Consider the following 17,508-nt stretch of genomic DNA (forward strand, 5'->3'; position numbering starts at 1 on the left):
TTAGTCGTTATTTGGAAGGATGAAGTTATTTAGAAAATATATTTAATAATGAAAGATATTGAATTGTACAATAATACATTGTGTTGATAACAAAACTCAAGTAATCACTGTTTTTAAAGTTCCTTTTCAAAATAAAAGTCTTTTCTGTCAAACATTTCAGCAGGTAAACGCACGTTACAGAGATCTTAGATCGACTTTAAAGGCACCGTGACTGAGTACAAGTTCTGAGTGTGGATATAAAAGAAGAAGTAACTAAAAGCAGATGAAGTGGTGAAAGTGAGAGTGGGACTTTAATGTCCCAGCAGCAGCAGAACACGGAGGTAATCCTCTCCACCAGGATTAACGATTAGCGTCTTCATCGAAACCGAAGCAGCTTTCAGCTTCACTGTCAGTGTTTGTGTCTCGCTGTAATCCTGCTGCTCCACGATAGTCTCAGTAAATCTACACCCTATACATACTGAGGACTCATGTAAAGGATTTCTACTTCCTGAACACACAGTTAAGATAAGATAAGATAAAATCACAAACATATAATACAGGATATAAACCATAAAACACGATTGATTAAAGTAACAGTAGCTCATGTAGCAGCAGCACATCCAGCAGGAGGGTCAGTACAGTGAGGAGCGTCTGCAACAATCAGCCTGAGTGATCAGTGGAGATGTAACTGAAGGAGTTTCCAGCTGCTGTTATTGTGCCACACAATGATCCAGGTCGAGTCAAAGGCCGAGCTGAAACCGGATCCGTGCAGACACCCAATATCTGTGAGAGGAAACACGACTGTGCCATCTCTGACTGACACTGTCTGGACACCGTCCCTCCGGTCCCAACCGGGCGACAGGCTCTGGTTCTTCAGCGAGTGGAGGTGGACGGGGGACGGCAGAGTGGTTTATCTGGGCCGAGGATTTGGACGGTATTAGTGTAATCTTTCTCTCTGTGACCAACAGGTCCGCTCATCATCATCTCTCCGATACGTCCCGCTGCATCCTACAGATGAGAGTAAACAATCTCACAGCTGTGTTTGCAGATCGTCCGTCAGCCAAGACTCAAAGCTTCAGCGTCATCCAGGAACAACATGTTTTTTGTGCTTTGTAATTCATTTTTTTTTTAGATGAAATACCTTTAATGTTCCGTCCTCCTTAATCCGGCATAATCACCAAACAATCAGGCACCAAAAGAGCAGGTTCTGACCTTTGACCTGCTGTAATTTCAGTCGCTCATCACGTTGTTATATCGAGGAACCGAAGCTGAGATCATCCCACTCATTCACTGTGCTGCAGGAGTCAAACTGTGGCTCACATGTATGTTTCTAACTGCTTTAAAACTCCTTTTATCATCAAAACTGTCAGGAGGAGCATTCTGTCGATCCAGATCCCTCAGCTGAAACCAGTTCTTACAAACCCAGTGAATTATGTTCTAAATGTTCAACCTTCAGTCAACATCGAAATATCTAAATCAAATACTAGGAATAGAAAGAGGAAGGAAGAAAAACACAGATTGCAAAGACATTTGTTTGCACCACTTTCAAACGATATTGAACTAATGACACAACTAATCACAAACCTAACACACAATTAATACAGAAACAAATATATTACAACAGTGTTTTCCATCCTTAGTTCGTGTTGTATTTACATCAGGAAGGATTTTCAAGCCTTTCTCGCTGCAGAAACTCAATCAGTTCATAAAAAAACACTTCACCTCTCTCCATTCTTTTTGATCAAACCTATAAAAGCTATAAATAACCTGGAGATTAACACCCGCCCGCCTGCTTACAATCAATCAAATCTGTCCAGACCTTCTAATTCTCGCTCGGCGGTCCGGCCCGGCTTCAATCTCTTACAGCTCCCCCTCCCACAACCTGCCGCCTGGTGAATAATTGACGAGCTCTCCCTCCCCTCGGCTCTCTTCTCTGTGTCTCTTTCCATCTCGCTGTCTAAGCGCTGTCACTCGTCCACAGCTTCTTCTGGCCGCGACAACCCGCCTCCGTCATGTCCAGTTTCCACCTGCTGCCGACTGTCAGCAGGTAAAACAGGCGGAACCACGGGAACAGCTGCTGGTAAGACTGAACCTCAGACATCAGAACGACGGACGAGGATGAAACTCTCATCGTCGTCTTTTAACTCTTCTGTACATTTTTCTTGCTTTATTGATGAAGAGATTTTGTGAAAGAAGAAAAGAGAAACAAGGATCTTAAAAGTGTCCTTATTTGTGACTTTAAGGCAGTTTTGTCGTGTTCGATGCTGCAACCTGTTCACCTTAACAATCATTAGTACGTCAAGTCGCTCTTTATGTCTCTCAGAGGACTTAGATGTTGACTTTACACTAATTCAACAACCTTTTTCTATGATTCTTTCACCTTTTCAAAACCATTTTGGTGCCATAAACTTTTTTTGTGAGGAGATAAAGATCTGAAACAAAGTGAAACGTTGGTCTAAGCAGTTATTTTTTAATTCAGAGGTTATAACATCGTACAAACCAAACCAGCAGGTTTCCTACAGATCACATCTGCTTCACCTCGCAGGAAACATTTTACAAACCTGCTGCTTTAGACGTTTTCTGTCCTTTTGTTGACCTGAGAAGGTTTTTGATTCTCCACAGCTGATGTGTGTTCTGATGTGGAAACTTGCAGCTTAATAGTTTTGGAGGTGAAATCCAGAATGATCGTGACTCTCTGTGGTTGCTTGCAGAGCCATGAAGGACTTCCTGTTCCTCGTGCTGCTGCTGACGGAGGCCTCCAGGTGCAGCAGCAGCAGGTGCGAGCTGGGCTGCGACTGTCGAGGAGATCTCAAGTTCACCATCTGTTCTCGGGCGCTCTTCACCACGCTGCCCGGCAGAGTCCCGCCCACCACCGAGCTCCTCGACCTGTCCGACAACAGCATCTCCGTCATCCCCGAACGCTCCTTCACCAAAAACCGCAAGCTGCGGATCCTCCTGCTGCAGAACAACAACATCAGCGTGGTGGAGGACGGCGGCTTCTCTCAGCTGGAGTTCCTGCAGAAGTTAGACCTGAGCTGGAACCGGATCTCCACCCTGACTGAGGGTTTCTCCATCGGCCTGGCCTTCCTGCGGGAGCTGCAGCTCGCCCACAACCACCTGACGAGCCTGGACAGCCGCAGCTTCCTGCACCTGGACGGCCTCCAGAGGCTGAACCTGACCAGCAACAGCATCCACACCATCCAGGTGAGGTCGTTCTCCTCCATGAGCATGCTGCGGCAGCTCCACCTGGAGGACAACCAGCTGACGTCTCTGCGGAGCGGGATCTTCTCCATGCTGCGCTCGCTGGAGGTCCTCAACCTGGCCGGGAACCAGATCAGCCAGACGGAGGAAGGCGTCTTCAAGCCGCTCACCAGCATGACGCTGCTCAACCTGGCCAACAACCGCATGTCCACCGTCCACTTCAAGACGTTCCTGAGCATCCACACCTACAGCACCCACATCCTGCTGGAGAGGAACCCGTGGAACTGCGACTGCGACCTGCAGAGAGTCTTCCGGAAGCTGCGCAGCATCCAGAGGCTCTTCCTGGACGACTACTACAACCTGACCTGCAAGGAGCCGCCGGTGCTCGAGGACTACCGGCTCATGGACGTGGACACGGGGCTGTGCCTCGCCGAGACCGTCACCGTGCTCATCATCACCGTCACCGTGGTGATCACCGTGCTGGCCGCCATGCTGATGGGCGAGAGGAAGAGGAAGAAGAAGAAGAAGGGGAAGCACTGGACGCAGCAGGGGGAGCTGTCGGATGAGTCGGACTACTGAAACACAACTTTCTGTCTCCTTTCTCTTTTTATCAAACAAGATTGAAACAGCTGTTTGACTTTTACGCTTGTTGTTTAAATCCCGCAGGATCATCCGCACGACTGGAGAGAGATTTCAGACTCTGTGGTTCATTTTGTGGGATTTCACAACCGACACTGTGCAGAGAATTCCTCTGAAACATCTGCTTCATAAACAAACACTTCCATGTTCTTCAAACGCAGAATCTTTAGGAATCACAAAGGTTTATTTTCTCATCTTAACTGTTTGAATGATATATCACTTCTTTGGTAAACATTTAACGGGATGTTTAAGACCAACTTTTCCCCTCATGTCACATTTTCCAATAAAAAAACAAGATTTCTCAACAGGTCAACTGTCTCAATATAAGTCAGAAGGCTGCAGTGTCCTCTGCAGGTGAGTGAGGGTACTGCAGTGGACACCACATGGGTGGGGTTTGTGTTTCCAGGCACCACACACAAGGTAAAATCAACAGTAATGAACCACAGTGAGAAGCAAATGTTTTGATCCATGTTGAACAGTATTTATGCAGCTTTATCTACAATTTCTGATTAATTTTCTATGACAAAATGACATAAAAACTGACACTTAACATGACTTTTGACTAGTTATATAACAAATGTGACCTATTCCTTGTTGAAAGCAAGACAAAATGACTCTTCTTACACCTCTAACATGTTAATTTAGCAACTTCTATACATATTCCAAAATTACTAAAAATGTTATGTTGAATTCTGGTAGAAAATGATATTATTTTATGTGATATTTGAACAGTAACTCTCCAAAATTCATTAACTCATCATGAGGAGTCACATTTTGATACTTCTGCACCACTAATGAATAATAATGTCATAATATGTCCTCATATATTACATCTGTGCTCCTCAACCAAGTGTTTATGGTGATTAAATGTTTTATTTCTACACCAGACATTCCCCTGAGGACTGTGACCAGAGTCCTATAGTCTGTTGTGTCAATTTAAAACGAATTACTGGAATGTTTTCATGTGTGATTAGTGGAAGTTTCCCCTTTAATTGAGACTCAGGAGACCTTTAGGTGGAGTCGTTCGGCTGCTTCAAGACGTCACAATTTACCACTGAGGGATACCGGAAGTCAACAAATCTAAAGCTCAGCGCTTGTGTCTCCTAAAGAAACAAAGGGTGGAGACACATACAAGGAATTCAATAGATAACAACCATCTAGATAACAAATATGCATAATATGTCACCTAAAGGAACTTAAAACAAAAAATAAGCTGGAGCTAGATTTATTTTTTTGTTTATTTTAGAAGCTTTATACTGGCATTTTGGGGGGAAATTTAGGGGCTTTTGGGGGGAATAATTTGGGGTGTGGGCAGGGGCATTTTAAGGGCTTTATTGGGGCATTTTGTGAGGGCGTGTTTGTCTATTTTGAAGGTGCGGGGGGGCATTTGGGGGGCACTTTGGGGTTTTGGGGGCATCTTTTGGGGGGGGGAGTTGGGGTATTTTGGGGCTTTTTTTGGGTGCATTTTTTCTTGAAAGGTGTTTTAATTGATAAATTTACTACCAGAAATTATTGAATAAATAAATCGTAGAATTTTGATACAGCTATTACAATTTTACGTAAATCCTGACGTTGAGTATTGACCAATACTCATTTTAAAACCATAAATAATTTGATGAAATCATTGTTTTCTTGTTTTGGAACAATTACAATACAGTTAAAAACACTCATAATTAATCAACAAAACAAATAATTAGTTAATTAGCTGAAGATGTTTCCAACGGTCGAATACGTCAGTTGTGTGTTTTATTTTGGAAGCGCGGACCGGAAGCTGTAACGGCCGTAATGGCGGACTTGACGGCGCAGTGTGAGGACAGGTGGGAGCTCCGGTCTGACGGGCTGCTGCTGTTGTTCTCTATACAAAGAGACGCAGCGGAGCCGGCAGAAACACTCCACACTCATGTGGAAATAACAATCATGAAGACGTGTCGCTGATTTTCCAACATTATCCGCTAAATTAAAGTCGTAAAAATGGCGGGTTTTGTGTGAAAAACGTCCGAAGGAGGAGAGAAATTCAACAGAAACTGCGCAGTCATAGTTTAATGGGAGCGGTGACCTGAGCAGGTAGGACGATTAATTCACCTTTATATGAAATGTCTTCTTTAACATTTAGTATGTCTGAACATGTTTAAACACTTTAATTGATGTTATCAGGTCACAGCTGTAACGTGCACCAACGTCCCGCTCGTCTGATCCGTTTACACTCTGTTTAAATGACGGGCGCCATTTTAGCTAATTAACGTCATTCTCCGTTTGAAATGTGTTGTGTTTATTTTTGTTTTCCGGCTAAGATAAAGTCGCTTTGTTCAGGATGACAGCTACTTCCGCATAGGACCGTCAGTGACAGTCAGTGACCGGTTCCAAGCCGAGGTCCGGGGACCTGCGGCCGGCCGTGGAGGCCCACGTCACCGGGCGTCGGTTCAATATGTATTGATCAGTGATCAGTGACGCGTTCATGATCAGGATCAGTGCGCTTGTGACAAAGTACCGGGTCTCACAGTGGTCCTGATCCTGATCCTGATCCCTGTTAAGGTCCACAACAACATATGTTGACATTATTTGAGTTTTGATAACAGAAAAAAAGATGATTTCTCTGTTTTTACTCCCTCCAGACCACAATAATACTACTTAGTGTTAAACTTCAATCAATAACATGGCAAACAGGTTGATTTAACCTCTTTTGTGTAATAAAAAACAGTCAAAATGTCCCAAATTACCTAAATGTGACTGTTTTTACTCCGTCCAGACCGCATTGATTAAAATAATAGAGGTGAATAGACTGTTTACACTCAATTGTCCTACTAAATAATACAGTCTATAGTATTAAATCTCAATCAGTAACACTACAAACAGGTTGATTTAGCCCCGTTTGTATAACAAAAGTGAGTACAATTGTCCAAAATTACAAAAATGTCATTGTTTTTACTCCAGAGACTGTTTAATATGTTTTCAGAGTTCTGTAACATTTATTTTACCCGAGAAAACACAAAACTGTGTGTTATTTCACTTCCCTCTCCTCTTTCTTTGTGAATTAGATGCAGGTTTCACAAAACTGAATTGGTAAAAAGCTTTTAAAATGGGATGCAATCAGTCACAGAGTCCCAAGTTACTCAGATGTGACTGTTTTTACTCCATCCAGATCACAATAGTTAAAAAGATAATGTATTTGTTCATAACATAATTTTCCTCTACGCATATTTGTTTATTCATTATTGACTTAAATGGCATTCACAGTTCTGTTAAGCACAGGAAACATGGCTGAATCACACTGTAATTACAGAAGCATTATGACCCTAAAGAGACACATGATGACAGGTCGTGTTCCTGTTTGCAGAATTTAAAGCTCCCAAATGTTCCACTAAAGAGCGATTAAACAGGTATAATTGTTAGAGAAAAAGACACCTTGTCAATCATTACAGGCAGTTTCAGTCGTTTCAGCAGCAGCAGAACGTCTGCATCGTTTGGTTATTGAACGCTGCCCGGCCGCTCTCACGCTCATTTCCTTATGTTCCAGATATGGCAGCTGACGATAAGGTTGCCATCCTGACAGACGACGAGGAGGAGCAGAAGAGGAGGTACGTGTTGGCCGAGCCGTTCAACACCCTGACAATGGAGCGGCAGGCGGGCGTCGCCGAGACGCCGGCGCCGGCCTCCGACACCCCGCCTGAACAGCCGCCGGCCTCGAAGTCCAATGACTGCTGCGAGAGGATGTGCCTCCGCATCAACAGCCACCTCCTCGTTTCCAAAGTCTTCTACTTCTTCTTCTACGCCGCCTACGGCTCGCTGCACCCTCTGCTGGCCGTCTACTACAAGCAGCTCGGCTTGTCGGCCAGTCGCAGCGGGCTGCTCGTCGGTATTCGCTACTTCATTGAGTTCTGCAGCGCCCCCTTCTGGGGCGTCGTGGCGGACCGCTTCAAGAAGGGAAAAGTCGTTTTGTTATTTTCTGTCTTTTGCTGGTTGGTGTTCAACTGCGGCATCGGCTTCGTCAAACCAGCTGAGATGATGTGTGTGGAGAAAGGTGTCGCTCCTCTGACGACGGTGTCGCCCTTGATGACGACCCTCCCGCACGATAACGCTTCGCAGCTGAGCAACTCCACCAACCACACCAGAACCCGCCGAAGCTTATTCGACCTCCCGGGACTCCCTGAACTCTTGGACTCCTTTATCGGGGAGCTCCACAGGCAGGTGCGAAGCGTGGACACCAACGTGACTTCACCTCCTCCCATGACAGCAGCAAACACCACTCAGCACACCCCGGACACCACCCGCTCCTCCACCACCCTCTCCTCCACCACTCTCTCCTCCACCACCCGCTCGTCCACCACTCTCTCCTCCACCACCCGCTCCCCCGCCACCACCACCCTTTCCTCCACCACTACTACCACCACTGCCACCACCACCACCACCACCACCACCACAACCACCACTACCTCCCCTGCTCCAACCAAAGCCAAGGAGTACATGATCATCTACAACAAGGACCAGGTGGAGTCCATCTTCCTGCTCATCCTGCTCGTCATCATCGTGGGCGAGTTCTTCAGCGCCCCTGCCATCACCATCGTGGACACCATCACCCTGCAGTACCTCGGGAAGGCTCGTGACCGTTACGGGCTGCAGAGGATGTGGGGCTCGCTGGGCTGGGGGCTCGTCATGCTGCTGGTTGGCATCTGGATCGACAACACGCACATCGACGGCGTGATTGAAGGGAAAGGCTGCAACATTCCCGAAGTCCGCATGCACAACTACATGATCGCCTTCATCGTGTTTGGCGTGCTGATGGGGGTGGCGTTCATCGTCGCCACCCAGTTCTACTTTGAAAAAGGTGCCAACTACCAGCAGGAGGTCCCAGAGGGGGTGGTGGCGGAGGCGGACAGCCCAAGAGCGTTACCCGAGTCCAGCTCCTCCTCGGACCAAACTCCCATCAGCCCCGACGCTCAGCAGGAGTTCCACTACAGCGACCTGCTGAGGCTCCTGTGCAGCGTTCGCTACAGCTCCGTCCTCTTCGTCGCCTGGTTCATGGGCTTCGGCTACGGCTTCGTCTTCACCTTCCTGTACTGGCACCTGGAGGACCTGAAGGGGACCACCACGCTGTTCGGGGTCTGCTCCATCCTGAGCCACGTCTCAGAGCTCGCCGCCTACTTCACCAGCCACAAGTTCATCGAGCTCGTCGGACACGTCAGGTAAGACATGCACGAGCATTCGAGCCGCACTTAACTTCTTTTATTTCTTAAGTTATCAGATATTCTTATCGTTAAAGTTCCCAGAGCCCAAAGTGACGTCTTTAAATGTCAGAATTTACTTGTTTATCCCAAGTGTTCCATTTGCAATCCCATGAAAGAGGGAAAACACCGTAGAATGATTGTAAGAATCATTTTCTTGACAGTTTCATGACTCGTTGTTGGACTGTGTGATGTTGACTGACAAAGACTCATTATTTTAACATTTGTCTGCAAACAATGACATTTTAAACTGGACAGAATTTAGATATTTTAAATGATTTGAATGCTGTTTTTTAAATAAGAAAATAAAGTTAAAACATTCGCAAAAGAAACCGAACAGAAAGCTTTGCAGCAGCTTTAATGTTTTAAAGAGAACTTGAGATGTTGTGGTTGTTTGATAAGGCCTCATTTTAAAGTCCTTGTAATAAGTGTTAATTAATCGTTAATAAAGCCCTATAATCCTTATAAGATGTCAATTAACATTATAATTTGTTAATAAGACTATATAAATGATACTGATAGCCTCATATGTCAATATTCAGCAGAAAAGTACCTCAAAATCGGACTTGACGTTGATAAAAACTTTATTATCTGTAATGTCATTATTAACCCTTTCTAAGCTTTTTTGTGGCTTTATTACTTATTAACTAAAGCTTAGTTCGTTGATTTTAATACAAAATAGACGTTTTTTCTACATCTTGTTGTCAGTCGCCAAACCTCTGAGTAAAAACTAAAGACTTAGATTCAGTTTCAGAGCGTTTAGTGTGAGAACAGAGAGCAGAAATCAGATAACGACCCGCCACTTCCTCGTCTCCAGTGACCTTATTTGCCTCCAGTCCAGCTCGATGATTAATGGGTCACAGTAAATAGAGTTTCTGCATCAAGTGCTTCAAACTGAGCGGTTAAATCCGTCGCTGCACTGAGCAGTGAATGTTTGAGACAATGGCGTCATTGATGCTCGGGGTTTTCTGCCGGAGCGACTTCGGGCTCGGAGCTCGCAGGCAGCGGGGACATTCGAGAGCGCGGTGTTAGATTTCAGCTGCACAGGAAACACTCGACGTCTGTCGACTCGTGACTCAACAGGAGGTGAAGCTGAAGAGAAAGGAGTGGCGCCTCTCTCACTATTGTTATCATTTTAACTCAGGCATCCACAAAGTCTACGTGTGCTCACTCTTCAGCTTTGCCTTTATTTTTAGCAGCCTGAAGAGATAAAAATACCTTCAGATGATCTAAAACAGTAGCCAAAGTCACAAGTTTCTCTATTTCCCTTCAGTTGTTCATCCAAAATAGAATAAAAAAGCAAATCACCGGAGAGAACAGTCCAGTCCTGCAAGCAGCAACAACTACAGAACAAAAAGAAATAACAAACCATGAAGACATAAAACACAAGAGGTCATTTTATTTCATGTTTTTTGATTAATTTAACAGCTCTGCTCTGAGTAAAATAATTTTTCTCCAAACTGTGTTTTCTTGTCCTCCAGCTGGAGACCAACCTTTATATTTTCGTATGTTAGAGACTTTGATCCATTACATACAGCTGCTTGTATGTTTCCATGATGGTGTATTTTCTTCTTTTGGACACTATTTGAATAGAAAACAAACATTTAAAGCTGAATTTACAAGAAGGCTCCAATGATTTAGAAATGTGTCTCTCTCAGCTCCTTAAATTGTGCGATTTGTTAAGGGAGTCTGGTGATGACGCGGTTGCCAGTTTGATGGTTTGATCAGCTGAAACTTGTTGGTCTGAATTTCCACACAGATAAACTTGCAGGCTTTATCGAGCGCATTAACCCAGCTAACGTTTTTAATTGTTCTTTCATCTCTAGTTTTGCAACCTGAAAACATCCCGTGAGACAAACTGAGCGATCGCGGCTTTGCCTCGAGCTGCAGCTGACTGCTAACATTGACTTATCATTTCTTTGCTTAAAGGGAAACTCCGCCCAATCTCCTGTTGCTGTACTGTAGCTGTTCTGTACTTACAAATGTTAACACACAGATGCAAATATTTGAAACTATCAGCCTCAGAGCTCGATCACTGTGTTTCCTTCGTGTTGTGTGAGGATGTGATGCTCTGCTGCAGACTCACTTCCTCCTTCACTGGAAACTCTGAGCAGAAACATCTGATGTGTCTTTATAGCGACGGTGTTAATAAGTCACCTGCAGGTGTCTCGTGTTGACCCTGTTGTCAGTTTGTGCTTCACTGCTTTAATCCAACCGCTCAAATTAATCCCTGAAAAACACCTCGTCCTGATTGTTTGATTAAAACCTGCAGTGAGCAGCTGCCGGAGGAAATTAACGAGCTTCAGGCAGACGACAGGAAAATATAGAAAACAGCAGCTCTTATTCTTCAGTGTCCAACAAACTAGTTGTTATTCACAAATACACAAATTATGTCGGTCAGGTGTTTATAAAAATTCAACTAATACCAATAAAACTATTTAGAAATATGATTTAGCTGCTCATACAAACAACAACACGACCAACATATAGTACACAGGAAGTGACCTAAAGTAATGTACATTTACAGAATATTTCCTGCTTATTTCACTGATTTTTACCTGTATTTTATTTTGAAATACACAGAAATATCCACAAACATATGTAAAATGACTGAATTTACACTAACATTATCATTATGTTCAACATGAAAATACTTTAAATTGAAAATGTCACATTAAAGTTTAATTCTGTAATCACATGTATTATTAGATTAGATAAAAATTAGCGACTAACAGTCGAATAAGAATTGTGGAGGTATGTAGATGTGTTTGCTTTGACAACAGACACTCTGAATAAATGTGTTTAAAAAGTATTTTGACATTAAACATACAGAAGTTTTCATAATTTTAACCCCGATTATTTGAGTTAAGGTCATTTCATTGTTTTAATTTTGTAAATATCCTTGATAAAACATTATAAGGGCTAAATATAATAAAAACTGTACAATTACAAAAACAACTGCACTTACTTGTACTTACTTAGTTTACAATATTGTTTTCACCTCTGCTGCCTTGATATTACCGTTTTTTGCATGTAATGAAGTAATCGATTACTTGATCAATAGACAGTTAATCAGCAGTTATTGTGAAGAGATTAACTGTTGATTTAATTGGTTCCAGCCTCTAATATATTTTGTTGCTTTTCTGACAAAAAATTAATCAATCATTCCGGAAAGAAAGAAAGAAAATTAGCTGCCAAGTATTTTGATAATCAGTTGTTTCACTGTTTAAGTGTTTTTTTAAGCCACGATGTTAAACATTTGTTGTTTGCAGCTTCTTTAAAGGGAGAATTTGCTGCTTTTCTTTGTGATAAATGTCAGTAAATGACGAGTCTTTGATTAATTAATCCATGAAGAACATAATAGTTGCAGCTTTAACATACAGTAAATCATAATTATTGCAGGACTGCTTCAGTTTCAGCTGTGTGACTGTAGATACATCAACATAATAAGTCGGTCGTACCTGATAACAACCTCTCTAATCTGTCACATGTTAGCTTTATTAGCGCTCCTTGTTTGAGCTCATATCCCCGAGCTAACAGCTGTTAGCTTTTAATTAACTTCATTAAAGTGATGCTAACATGATGTGTCTTGTTCGGACAGCCACAACTCAAATAGCTCATAGTGTTAAAAAAAGGAGTTTGAGATTGTGCGTTCTGGTCAGACGAGCGTCACCTGCGTCTGTTTGTGCTCAGCAAACTGACTGTGGGTGAACAAACAGTGAAGTCTGAATCTTGTGAGGTGATGAACACCTGAACACTGAGAGGGTGTGTCGTCACCTTCACGTCGGTTTGTTTGTCCTGTGTAGAGCAAAGTGAGTTTGTGCCTGAGAAGAAGAGCTCTGTCGTTTTCACCTCATTAGATTTGGTCACAAAATCTACAAATCACAAATCCACTAAATTAACCTTTTTAGATGTTTTTTAAGTTTGCTTTTTAACATTTACGTGCTCTCCCCCCTTTTATTTTCATTGCCTTTTCATTTATTTTGCTGAAAGATTTTCAGTACACTGGACTGTTAAAACAAGCTTCCATCTGTATTTTGCAGCATGTTTCACCTGTTTTTTGCTGTCAGCTGATTAGTTGAAATCACATTTAACAAACTTGACTTCTCCATCTTTCCCCTCTCAGGGTGCTGTACATCGGCCTGGCCTGCAACACAGCCCGCTACCTGTACATCTCGTACCTGCAGAACGCCTGGACCGTCCTGCCCATGGAGGTCCTTCAAGGTAACGTGCGCTCGCTCCTGCAGGGAGGACGCTCAGGAAGCTAGGACCCAGGGGAGGGGACGGGAACCGTGTTTGTCTAACAGGAAGCTTATCAAACGGACGTTTTCCTCCGAAAGCAAAGACGGATCGTCCGGTTAGAACTCACATGAACTTTGTGCTTTCACAGGACCTGTGTTGATAAAGTCGATTAATGTTGGAGGCAACATTAATCAGTGTGACACGTCGGAAAGGAGACGAAGACGACAAGTTAAAGGTCAACGAGACAAAACACAGACGGGTCAGCTGGAATGACCTCTAACACCAGATCATATCAGTACGCTTAAATAAAACCTCCTCTCAAACCTAAAACATTATTATCATCCCAATCCGTGTAAAACAAAGAATATTAAATGCTCTGACAGATAACAAAGAAATCCAGTATCTCTGGCTGTTACAAGCGTCTAATAAACCGTCTTGTTTGACCTAAATTAGAAAAGAAAAAGTCTCCAATGAAGTCACACGATCACACAGTTTTGTACGACTATGTCACCAGTTCCCAGTCCAAGTTCATCCAGTTCTGCTCGACCCGAACTCGACCCGCCTCTGCTGTCTCGCATTCAAGCGACATTCAAACCGTCTTCGGCTCGACTCTGACGTTGGATTTTGAACACCGGTGCTAAACATTTTGGCAACAGATTCGGATGTAAAGATTTTTGAAACTAATTCTGGGACTGCACTTTTACTTATTTTTTTGTACTTCGTGTAGGTCTTCAAGTTCAAGTTCTTCATTCAAAATGGTCTTAAAGAGTCTTAAATTTGACTTGTTTAAACCTGCAGAAACCCTGTACAGTGCTACGCTACGCTATTAGCCAGCGAATGGCACAAGAAGGTCAACGAGAGTGCAGCCAAACATGGAACAAGCCAGTGGTTAAAACAATCTTCTAATGAGAAGAGGGCCGACACTTTCACAGATTATTGATGATTAATCGATCATTAGCGCAGCCGACTGTGAATTAAAGAAGTTGCTTATAATCTGCACCCAGCTGGTCAGTGGAGGCTGCGAGTCTTCTCCAGTAGATACTTCATCTTTCTCTCGCTGGTTTCTGCAGTCTGACTAACTGGAGCAAGAAAAGATCTGTCAATGCTGTAATATCGTCAGTGTCACAATTAAATGTCAGTGTTTCCAGAAACGAAGTGACTCAAAGAAAACAGCGGTAATAAAAAGTAGAGCTGGCTGGTTTGTTTGAGCTGTCCGCCCTGAGGAAACACCGACGGCCCACAGAACAAACAACAAAACTACTTCAACACTTCAGCCTCGAGCTCTCCGACTGTTTTGACTGAGAAACTAACGAGTCTAACAATTACAAAAGGAGTTTCTGGGAGAATTAAACATTTCTAACTAGGTCAAACACAACAGCAAATATAAGGAAGAGCTTCACTTTTACTGTAATGTGAGATGAGCTGCTGGGAGGAGCTGTGGTGGTCATGTGACGCGATTCAAACCTCAGACAGGAAGCTCAACTGTCACCAAAATAAAAGGTGTTACCTTCACTTTCCATCTGCACTTAACTTCTGCAAGTTGTGGCCTGAATCTGCTCTGAACAGGAGACTTTACAGGTTTCAGCTCCCTCTGGTGGACAAACTGTGAAATGTAGATATTAAATCTGAATTATCAGTTATAAACATGAGAATATTCACTGCTGCCGTTTCTTGTTAATTATCCCTCAAAATACTGAGAGTGATATAATGTAATTAAGGATGTTTACTGTATGAAATATAAGTATAGTTTGGAGGTTTTTGTACAGTTGCTCCCACTTCACTTCATTTTAAAAGTACTTTTTACTCATTTACATTAATACAACTACAGTTACTAGTTACTATGCAGATTACATAAAAAACTAAAACGTGTGCACTTTATACATGTTTATTGAATTTATTTGTACTTTTAATCAATTTAAATACATTTAATATCACACACTCAAAGACTTTTACTCCAGAACTCTTCATAAAGGTGATTTTCACTTTTACCAAAGTAATATTTTAACACAAAAAACAGTAAAATTATAACATAAGTAGAAAGTTTGACTTTGACTTGTACAAAAATACACGCTCAGTTAAGCGAGAATGCAAAGATCACAGTAACATAAAATCATGATATACTTTCTCATATAAAATGATGATATACTTATAAAAGAAAAGACAGTTAGGAGTGCAACAGAAGCTCAATCTGTCGGGTCTTTATGGAAGAGAAGCCGTGTGTTATTAAGGAGGTTTAAACAAAGCCGAGCTCAGGCTGAATTATCAACGTTCCCATTGTTGAGTCATTTTTCACTTAGTGGTTTGTTGTGATCTCAGTTTCAGTCACCCTGTTAAATAAAGTGTGAGTTTTACCACTGAAGCTGGAGCCAAAACGCTCCGAAGACAAAACGACTCTCAGCTGTTAGTCGAACACGTGAAGTCGTCCAAAAAGCAGCCGACAAAATAACAATACACTGATTGAGGTCGGCCATTTCTCTTGATGTCTGGAAACGAGCAATAACAATACCAGTACACGTGTCAGTGTATAAGAATACATAGATAGCGATGATAAATAGAATAAGTATAAATACTATAAAACACGACTGACATGATGACCCGTGTCCGTCCCTGTCGTCCTCCAGGTGTGACCCACGCCTCAGTCTGGGCCGCCTGTATCTCCTTCCTGAGCGCGGCGGTCCCTCCGGCGCTGAGGACGTCGGCGCAGGGCATCCTGCAGGGCCTCCACCTCGGGCTGGGTCGCGGCTGTGGAGCCATGGTGGGAGGAGTGTTCGTCAACTACTTTGGTACGGCCCGACAGACCAGAAGTGGATTATTCCAGCCGTAGCTGAGATGTTCAGGATGTGATTCCAGTTTTCCGTCTTTTTGTCTCGCAGGTGCTGCAGAGACGTTCAGAGGGATCGGCATGGCCTCCCTCGTCATCCTCCTCATCTTCTCCCTCATCCAGTACTGCAGCGGAGAGCCTGAGGAGAAAGGTGGGAACACTTCCTCTGCACAAACCCACAGTTTACCTTCAGTGAAGTGTCACAGAGTGAAAGATGAACATCACTAACGAAGTGATTGTGAGGTAATGGCGTAAAATTAGAGCATTTTACGACCTCAGAATCCTCCTGCCTGAGAGAAACAGGGGCAGAAACTCATTATTGCCCTTTAATTTCCTTGTTTACACTCTGTGCTCATAAAAAACATCCTATACAAAGACCAGAATGTATAAAACAACATAAACTATACTAATAACTAATAATAAATGGATATAGACGATATGTAACCGGATTTGAAGTCTCATTGGCACCATGAAGCTTCAGTCACCTGGAGGCTGGTGTGTAAGTGGCTCAGACGAGAGGCGAGGGATGTTGTTGGTTGTTGAAGGCTCGAGGGCCGGCGTAGAAGCTCCTACAAGCTCTGAGATTCTTTATTGATTTGTTTGGGACGAGGGTTCACTCCAGACTGTTTTTAGAAACCAGACAAAAACCACCAGACTTCCGTAAACCTGCATTTAAATCTAAAATCTCTCCTCCCGCCTCGTCTTTCCTCAGAGGACAAAATGCTGGCTGAGAACATCCCCGTCCCGTCCAGCCCGGTTCCCATCGCCACCATCGACCTGGTGCAGAGCCAGAATGCCGTCGGAAGCCCCGCCACGGCTCGCAAGACTGTAGCTGTGCCTGCCAAGAAGACCAAGCACCAGGAGGAGCAGGAGGACGTGACCAGGCCGGCCTGGGTGCTCACCGGCGCCCCCTGGGTCACCATCGCCTTCGCCATCTTCCAGATCAGGGAGAAGATGAACTTGGTGAAGGGCGGCGGATCGCCTTCAGAGGATCAGCCACTGCAGGTGAAGGAAACTACACCTTTATAATGTCGTGTTTCCACACACATGTCTCAAGTAGTGTTGGTACAGGTGAAAGTAATATTTTACCTCAATATCTTCATACTTTTTACAAACCTTTTAAGAAGCTTCAGGTCCGTAACTAACAAAGATTAATAAAAACAGAAGAAACAGTGATGGACTGTAAAAATACTCTTCTTTAATCAACTTTTGTGTGGTTTTAAGTTCGTATTCATTCATGTAGTAACTGCTTGTGTTACCGTAGCAACAGTTGGTGTCATATATTGTTGTTGTTATTATTATTAACAGCAATAATAATAATAGTCTTTCCATATGTTGTGTGTTAGTTTCATGTTAATGTTTCATCAGCTCTCACTAACCTGAACTCTCTGCCACTTCCTCTTGTCA

General features: G+C 43.3%; 2 protein-coding genes and 1 pseudogene across 15 annotated transcripts in view; all 3 read left to right on the plus strand.

The window, feature by feature from the left end:
- LOC119015218 (aryl hydrocarbon receptor-like) overlaps positions 1–457 on the plus strand; it is a 35,521-nt gene extending 35,064 nt beyond the window's left edge. For all 9 annotated transcript variants that reach the window (XR_005073224.1, XR_005073223.1, XR_005073222.1 and 6 more), the window contains one exon: positions 161–457. The gene's annotated coding sequence lies outside the window, so the exon portion shown is untranslated. The remainder of the gene's footprint in view (positions 1–160) is intronic.
- Positions 458–610: 153 nt separating this feature from the next.
- On the plus strand, positions 611–4,126 carry LOC119015260 (annotated as a pseudogene).
- Positions 4,127–5,575: 1,449 nt separating this feature from the next.
- The window catches only part of LOC119015220 (major facilitator superfamily domain-containing protein 6-A-like), a 37,450-nt gene continuing 25,517 nt past the window's right edge, over positions 5,576–17,508 (plus strand). For all 6 annotated transcript variants that reach the window (XR_005073225.1, XM_037091032.1, XM_037091031.1 and 3 more), the window contains exons 1-6: positions 5,576–5,883; positions 7,334–8,999; positions 13,165–13,262; positions 15,902–16,063; positions 16,154–16,252; positions 16,814–17,106. Coding sequence is in view for 5 of the 6 variants with exons in the window: in XM_037091032.1 (XP_036946927.1) it covers positions 7,336–8,999; positions 13,165–13,262; positions 15,902–16,063; positions 16,154–16,252; positions 16,814–17,106 (2,316 nt within the window). In the remaining variant the exon portion in view is untranslated. The remainder of the gene's footprint in view (positions 5,884–7,333; positions 9,000–13,164; positions 13,263–15,901; positions 16,064–16,153; positions 16,253–16,813; positions 17,107–17,508) is intronic.

Source organism: Acanthopagrus latus, chromosome 24 (genome assembly GCF_904848185.1).
Source record: "Acanthopagrus latus isolate v.2019 chromosome 24, fAcaLat1.1, whole genome shotgun sequence".
Taxonomy (NCBI): Eukaryota; Metazoa; Chordata; class Actinopteri; order Spariformes; family Sparidae; genus Acanthopagrus; species Acanthopagrus latus.